This window comes from Phoxinus phoxinus, assembly GCF_949152265.1.
Source record: "Phoxinus phoxinus genome assembly, chromosome: 21".
NCBI classification, from domain to species: Eukaryota; Metazoa; Chordata; class Actinopteri; order Cypriniformes; family Leuciscidae; genus Phoxinus; species Phoxinus phoxinus.
The window spans coordinates 22273693-22282536 of NC_136896.1; the positions used below are offsets into that span (position 1 = coordinate 22273693).

General features: G+C 35.7%; 1 protein-coding gene across 1 annotated transcript; it reads right to left on the reverse strand.

Moving 5' to 3' along the window:
- Positions 1-2528: 2528 nt before the first annotated feature.
- Positions 2529-7469, reverse strand: cfh (complement factor H). The gene is made up of 11 exons (XM_079595613.1): positions 7302-7469; positions 6895-7062; positions 6694-6799; positions 6519-6595; positions 6203-6385; positions 5939-6106; positions 4856-5050; positions 4610-4777; positions 4340-4516; positions 2999-3184; positions 2529-2836 (listed from the first exon to the last, which is right to left on the reverse strand). Exons 1-11 carry the CDS (start codon positions 7369-7371, stop codon positions 2646-2648), a joined length of 1689 nt encoding a protein of 562 aa, XP_079451739.1. The 5' UTR covers positions 7372-7469; the 3' UTR covers positions 2529-2645.
- Between the last annotated feature and the right edge of the window lie 1375 nt (positions 7470-8844).

Genomic DNA, 8844 nt, shown 5'->3' on the forward strand with positions numbered 1-8844 from the left:
TTAACAATGCAGGACTGAGAGAGAGCCTGCTTCGTGAGAAAGATTTAACACTAGTAAAGTCAAGTCACATTTATATAGTGCTTTTTACAATACAGACTGTTTCAAAGCTGCTTCACAAAGATAACAGGAAAATAAAGCTAAGTTAGTTTCCAGAAGAAAATAGCGTCACAGTCCAGCTTAAGTAAGTTCTGTGATGTTTCATTTTTGACAGAATCTCTGCTGACACTTCAGGGATGCGTTGTGGTCATGTCTACGCCCAGGTCCACCATCTGATCTGCATACGGCCCGGATCCAGCTGATTGCAGTAAACCTTGGAATAAGTAGAAAGACTAACATTAGCGTAGATGCCATTCTTCTTATGATGTAATGAGTACATTGGGTGTCCCCAACCCGGCATTGATCCCGGGACGTGTTTGCGTTCACACAGAAGGCACTCTAGCAATTTCTGTGTGCAAAATCAACGCACTGTGTGAAAGGGGCTTAGGTATTTTCAACTGGCCAGAATTTTGAGATCGCAATGGACGTGAAGGATTATAATGCGTTAAGAGCTCGCTCAAGTACTGGGGAGCTAAACCATTTAGTGCTTTGTAAGTAATCAGCAATATTTAAAAATTTATACAATGTGTAATAGGCAGACAATGCAGTGTTGACAGAACCCAGTTTGGATCTTTGTCTGAATCAGTAACCAATAACACGGTAGTAAAAAAAGAACAATACAAGAAAGGAAACAAGCGCAAAACACAAAAAAACAGACCATAACCCTTGCAATGCTTTATACAATACAGATAGTTTCAATACAGTTCCAAAGCAGCTTTACAGCGATAAACAGGAAATTAATGATTCAATGTTGCAAACAGAATTCAATTCTTATGTAAAGCAGCTCTAAAAAGATATTGAATGTCAGACACTGTAATCTGCTCTGACCATATCCTGAGTGTATACTAGAGTCTGCCAGATCCAACTCCACTCCATCCAGATGTTGCCATTTGATTATTTTTAATAATTTGATAACCAGTTAGGGACATTTCAATGATCAATCTCTTCAGTTTTCTATAATTGACCTCACCGATAATTAACTGCTGTTGCTTCCAGATGAACTTTACCTCTGCCTGCATCTCGTTCAATCCTGGATGGACCTCAAAGACCCCTTCTCCCTAATCTTACAGTTCAATCAATATAGTAATAAGAAGTATTATTAATTATTGACTCTTTATTTAACTGTATACCCAGAGGAGAACTGGCCCCTGGTGTAGATTGGTTTCTCCCAGGTTCCCCCCATTTTACCCATTGTCCAACATCAAATGGAGTTTTTAATTGTCAAGAAAATAGTTTAATTGTTAAAACTAAGGACTTTATATAAGAGGTAATGGTGTAACGAAATCCAAATTTATTACATTTTACTGTGGTACCCTTTTTCATTAGCCAAGTCATAGCTATGCAAATTTAAAATGTAATTTACAGTAAAAGCTGTTTAAAATTAGTAATATTGTTTTTATTAGTAATAGTATTTTTTTTTACATAAATAAAAAATTGTATTCATTAAAGACGCATTAAATTGATGAAACGTAACAGTAAAGACATTTCTTTACTGAAAGAAAAGAAATGTCTATTTCATATCAATCTTATTAAGATAAATCTTATCTTAATAAGATAAGAATGAAATGAATTCAACAGTAATAATATGTGCATTGTAAAAAGCACATACTATTGCATTTATGCATTATGTGCATTTAATATGTGTCCATAAAAAAAACATTGATATGGTAAAAACTGTATGAAATTTGGATTTTGTTACTCCATTGCCACTTCCGGCATGTTAACTTTAAGGCACGTGGTTAAGAAACGGCACAGTGAAATTGGCTGATTGGGCAACAGACGGCTCTATTGGCTCATATGGGAAATTCAAGGGTTCATAAAATATATCGGTACAGTTAAAACTGTTCAAAATGAGGGTTTTGTTAGTCCATTACCACTAGTATAAAGCTTGCATGTCAGCTTTAATACACCATTATAGAAACGGCACTGTGGGCTGATTTCACAATAGAATGATAATGTAGGCTATTGCCCCATAGAAATTTCAAGGGTTCATAAAAATATATTGCATATCAAAATTTGAATTTCGTTAGATCATTAGACCCTGCATTAAATCCCTCAGCTCATTTAACCCTAACAGGGTTTAATAATATTTTTAAAATTCAAATTTACACTTGTCAGTAAATGAATACTCTATAGGCCCTGTTTGTGTGAGAGCATTAATTTAATCAGCAGGAAACCCGGAGCAAAAAGAACGTTTAATAACACATGTATTTCTTCCCCCCCATATTTGCATTATGTTAGTAAAAATAATAATTATTTTAAACTTTCTTTTTAGTCTTACATGCTTTTTGCAATTAATTTTTGAAAAGTGTTATTGTACTCAGTACAATATATATGCTCACTCACTTAGCTGGCATTAAATAAATGAATGTCGTTTTCATACATGCAATTTAAACATGTTGCTTTTATCATTTATTTAGTTTTAAACAAAATAATTCTAAAACAGAGAAACTGAATTGCGAAAAGGGTTTATTTTGATTTGTTCCATTTGTTTTGGCTTATTAGTACAGCTGATACACATCAGTGATGTTTTATTCTCCGTGTGCTTGTCACACACACTGAGGCAAATTCATCACTCCATCATTACATGTTTGTCTTAGGTCATTGCCATTGACATGTTTTCCCTTCTGACATTCAAAGCTGATTTTACCCTCATGTGGTGGGAATATATTTTCCTGTTCACCCCATTTCAGCTGTATACCTCTTTTATCCATTTCCTCCACCGTCACGAAACAGGACCCTGAAACAAACCCAACATCTCACTGTCAGTGTTACTTTATATACTCATTGAGTCATCAGAACCAGAACTACAACTTCAAATACAAGATTACATCAAACTTGCAAATAAATAAATACAGTAAGAAAAGCTTATCATGTCTTTGATATATAATGATGTTCATACTTAAACACTTAATATACCCTCTCCATTGGCCTTGCTCACAGGTCATGTATTTGGAGTAGGGATCATGCTGGTCCAGTGTGTATTTATTAAAGCAGCTGTATTCAACTTTCTCCCCTGAATTGTATTCTTTTTTTGTCATTTCTGTTGTATCTGCAAAGCTCACGTTTGGTGGTAGCCCACACTTTTCTGAAGGCAAAGCAAAGTTATTATTTCATTTTTAGACTATTTTCAACAACAAGAAAATGTGGTATTAAAAAATCTCAATATCAGCCACATGGCTTTTTTTATGGTCTTAAAGGGATAGTTCACTTTGAAATAAAATGTTGGTATGTTTTAGCTTACCTCAGGGGCATCCAAGATGTAGGTGTCTTTGTTTACACAGTAGGCTAGTTTCAATTTTGATATTTTTAGGTCGAACCGTTCTTGTCTGTCAGTCATAGAATGCTGGTCTATGGTCACCACCTCAAAGAGCATGCACAGAGAAGTCCGAATTAAACAATTCCCCATCGTAAGTACACATTGATGGCCTAATCGCGCGCTTCCTGGTGTGTGACGTGTGCGCGCGTTCTGGCTTAGTCTGCGCAAGCACCGGAAAGAAAACATACGTAATTATTTTCTTTTACGCCGGGTTAAACATCCCGGATAAGCGCAAATTAGTAGTTCTATTAGGCGTCTTACCTACAATCTCTGTTCTGTGTAAACAACGAGTGACGTACACGCACGAGAGATCACTTCCGGCGCTTTCCGGCGCACACGTCACACACCAAGGAAGCGTGCGCGCCCTCAGATCACTTGGACGTGGTTGTGTACAAGAGGTAAAAACGATATAAATACTGTTCGTTTTCTCACACAAACCGCTCATTTCGTGTCTTAGGCCATCAATGTGTACTTACGATGGGGAATTGTTTAATTTGGACTTCTCTGTGCATGCTCTTTGAGGTGGTGATAATAGACCTGCATCATATGACTGACAGACAAGAATGGTTTGACCTAAAAATATCAAAATTGAAACTACTGCGGAAACAAAGACCTACATCTTGGATGCCCTTGAGGTAAGCTAAACATACCATTTTTTTCTTTCAAAGTTAACTATCCCTTTAAACCTTAAACATAGAACATGTTATTAATATACTGCACATTATTAATAAAATGACTTTCTGTATTGAAGAGATCTTGGTTGGATTCTTCTTTATAATATATTATAACTACATCTAAATTAGACTGTGTATGCTGTTGCTAGGTTATTCTTGGTTGTTGCTACTCAGATGTTGCCATTCTCCATTTGACAAGCACTATCAGAAGAAAAAGTTCTCGTATCTGTATCATACGTAACTAACATACCAGTGCACTGCAGTATGCCTGTCCATTTAGACTGGGAAGTACAGGTGATTTGTACAGGCTGCTCTGGTTCAAACCCAGGCTCACACTTATATTGTATTCTTGAATTGATGTTGTATTTCGGTCTCTGTTCTCCCACAATCTTTGCATTTGCGATGTTTGGTGCTGCACACATTTTTACTGTAAAAATTAAATAAATTAAATTAAATTCCATCATACTAATTTGAGTTCATATTATATGCACAAATTGCAAGATTTAATGTCAGAACATACCAACACACAGTGGTTTTGGTGTCCATCCGTCTCGTGTGCATGTGGCCTCTGCTGCCATTTTATCATAACCAGACATGCAAGAGTAATATTTTTTTGCTCCAAATTTCATATCTCCGCTGAAGTAAGAGCTAGACACATGCTGGTCATGTGGAACTTCACATCTAATATCTGAAACGAGATTCACATTATTTTTAGTAACATGCAGTAAATTCAGATCCTAATCCAGAAGTGTTTCTATAATCTTACCCTGACAAGCAGGCTCATAATCCCACTTCCCATTATCTTGGCATTTAAATGATTTGGTGGTTACTTTTGTAAAGAAAATCCAGTATTTTTCAGCGCAGGTGATCTCCACTCTTTCTCCAGCTCTGAAAATGGTTTTACCCTCTGGTGTGATCTTTTTTACTCCAAATGTGGTTGACTTAAACTCACAAGTTACTTCTGTACAAGACATAATTATGTAGAAAAAAGGGTAAAAAAGAGATATAACATCAAATATTTGTGAAACTGGATTTGCATGCTTTGTCTTTTGCAGGAAACAAAAGAAATACAAAAGAAAATAAAAAAAATACTAAACTGAAAAAAAATGTACAGCTTCCCATAAATAGAGTATAATTTGTTTTCCCTAAATACGTATTAGAGGCACATTTTCTATTTTAAGAAATGTATATTTGCTATATATATTTAGATATATTAAGATATATTTGCTAAACTTTTGTCTGAAAATTAGGCAAATAGTTATTAGTACGTGGTTATTAGCTGATTTTGTAGTTACCAAATAATAATGCTAGCTGTGTCACACCCTTTGCATGCAAATGCTGTTGCCTCATGATTTTCCCCAATACAAAAATAACAAACAAAATGTTTTCCTTTTTAATTAAAACAGAGAAATTAGCATCAATTGGACCCTTTCTACAGCATTACAGGAATACAAGTAAATAATCTCATTCCATGTTCTTAAGTTTTACAAATTGGTGTGTTGACTGCATTCATCAAGTTCCACCTTTTATTCTTTAAAACAATTGAACTATCAGACAAATATTATATTTAATGTATGGAAAAAACAAATTTTTCGATAATTAAAACAAAATGGTGTCCCAAATTAACCAGATTTACCTTAGTGTTAACTTATGCTTAATTTGCAATTTAGTTTTTTAAATTTGCAATTTTGAATATAAATTTGAATGGGTTAATCTATTTTTTAAATGTTTCATTGTATATTTTCCAAGTTACGCAGGTTTTTCGCACAACGAAAGACAAATAGATAGAAGGATTTTAGTATTATTTCCCATATGATTTGTTTATGATGTAATAATAATGGTGCATTACCATCACATTCTGGCTTCAGAGTCCAGCCAAATTTGGAGCATCTGGGAATTCCCTCTTTTAGCTTGAACCCTTTAAAACATCCGTATTTTAATATGGCATCTTTCTGGTATTCTTGCCTTTTCTCAACAACATAACCGTCAAGTATATCAGGTGCTGTGCATGTTATCTCTGTGTGAAAAGCAAAGGGAAGAGGAATAGGTAAATTGGTGCATTGAATAATGGGTGAAGATACGAACAAACAATAAATTAAACAATGGAATGAACCTTTGCACGTTGGAACAGAGTCACTCCATTCGCCCGTCTCTGTGCAGTGAATGCCACTACTTCCATCTATCTTTTTGTCAGTAGATACACACTCAAAGTGAATAACATCACCATAACTTCCCTCGTCTGTGTTGCCCGATGCAGTCAGACCTCCATTTGTGCGAATGGCTGGACATTTCACAGCTAATAAATAAATATGAAAATAAGTTAATAAACAAACCAATCACTGAAATTATAATTCTGTTGACTTATGTAGCTTACGATGGAAAAAATCAAGAGACAAAAAAGGAAAATAGTGACTTTCAAGAAAGCGTACCCTCACAGACAGGGAGAGTATTATCCCATCCTTCAGGTCTGCAGGTACGCTGATTGATTCTGCTTGCCATTTCAAACCTATGCATACAATGTTTTTACACTTTTTACACGTACAAAGAGTGTTAAAAGGTATAATACATTTATACATTAGAATAAAAAGCATAAAGCGCAATTACCCTTTCTTGCAAGTATACAACACTGTTGCTCCAAAAACAAACTCCGACCCCTCTGTAAGTTTAAAATCACCATTTTCTGTGTCCCCTGGGTGACTACATTTTTTCTCTGGAGAAATCAACCAAGTTTTACTCTGCATGCATAATGACATTGATTTAATAACCAATAAAATGATGTGATCATCATATTGTCCATTTTCTCACTTGCACATGGTCGCTCAGCGACTGTCTTCCATGTTCCTTTTTCACACGTTAATCTATACATGCCAGTATAACCTGCCATGCAGTTCACTTTCACTGTTTCACCATCATTGTATGAAGCTTTCGCAACTGGTTCTTTGTTTTCGTATGTAATGTCCTCTTGAAGACATTCTGAGAAGCACAAACAAACATTACACAAAGACGTAACTGTCATGTACATTAAATGCTGAAGTTCATGCACAACTAGTCAGCACTCTCTAAAGCTACAGTCTGGGAAGTGCATATAATATGACATTTATATTTAAGTCAATGAAAAAAAAGAAGACATTTCATTAAACAACAACAACAACAACAACAACAACAACAACAACAACAACAACAACAACAACAACAACAACAAAATCACTTGCCTTGACATTGGGCACAATTCAAAGAAAACAACCAAAAGACGAAGCCGAAGAGTTTTACAGGAACTCTCATTTTGGGATCAATTCACAAATCAATTCACAAGTCCCTTTTTTGGTCTGTCTCTGATACTCTTGCCTGCTAGGAGATAAACAAGCTGAAAAGTGAAAAAAAGGTTTTTCTTATACCAGACCACTCTGAAAAAAAAAAAAAAAAAAAAAATCTTATCTGATGCAGAAATTTGTTTTTGTCATTTAGACACACCCTTACCTTAGAGAAGTCAAACTTATTGAGTCATATGTATGCAACATGTAAACAGGAAGCAAAGGGCAGGTTACACAATAACTGCCGTTCACCTCTGAACTCTGTAGCTTAATCCTGTACATATGAGTGAGATTGAAGAAGATTCACAACACTTGCAAACATTGCAATAGTACAATCATTGCAAAATGTATCTGAAACTGCAATTGCAAAATGTGTCAATCAGAATTGAGCAATCAATTGGAGAGAGAGAGAGAGAGAGAGAGAGAGAGAGAGAGAGAGAGAGAGAGAGAGCTGCAGAAGAAGAGTTTGACTGACTCTGCTTAAATTGTTGTCTCTTAGAGGGTCCTCCTTATCTCACACTGGAAAACAAATAGTTGGGAATGTAAAAGCTTGACATAATGTACTTGCTAGACTTTTGGTAAACACTGAGTTGTGGAGTTGGACAAATGGTTGTCATGTGATAACAGAGTCTTGACACATTCAATGAATATTCAAAACAGGACCCAAAACACTTAAAAAAAATGTATGTTTGTGCTTAACCTTCAGAAAATACTGTATTTAGGGGTGCACAACTTTTTTGGTCTGGTTCTCAAGGGAGCACCATGAGGCACACTTGTCCTACAAGCTGCCATCTTCACTTTCCTCCTTACTGCTTCCTTTCTCCCGAACATGGTAGATGATGATGATGTTTTTGTTTTGTTTTATTAACATTAATGACACAGACATCCTGTTTCTCTCTCAACTTTTCAATTAGGACATAACTGAGATAATACTTCCCGGGATGAGTATTTTGTGTGTATGTGTCCGTTCAAGCGCAAGTAAACGCGAACGAGGAATCAATTTGGTGTTCGAGTCCTGCTTGGAAAGCCCCTCTCTCTCTCTCTGGGTGTGCGTGCTTCGGGTGTGTGAGGCTGCGCTCATAGATAGCAGCGTGCGAGTCCCGGTTTTTGCTCATATAATCTTTAAAGTCTGTAGTCAATAATATTATCTCTTAAAACTCATCTTTGATCACCAAAATTTCATATTTAAAAATGTTTTCCTTGAAATTTTCTTTTTATTCATGCCTTAAAATAGCTTGAATGTAACTCTACACTCCTGCCTCATTTAGTATACGGTTCTATTAATTTGCAAATTAACCCCGCCTCCACTCACTCACACCAGCACAGAGATTCACTCGTTGACGATCACACATTGACGTGATTGGTTACAAGGTAATTTGGGACGTCAGAAACACCAGCGATATCAAACCGCGATTTTGAGACCTATCTTGGTTCACTGCATTTT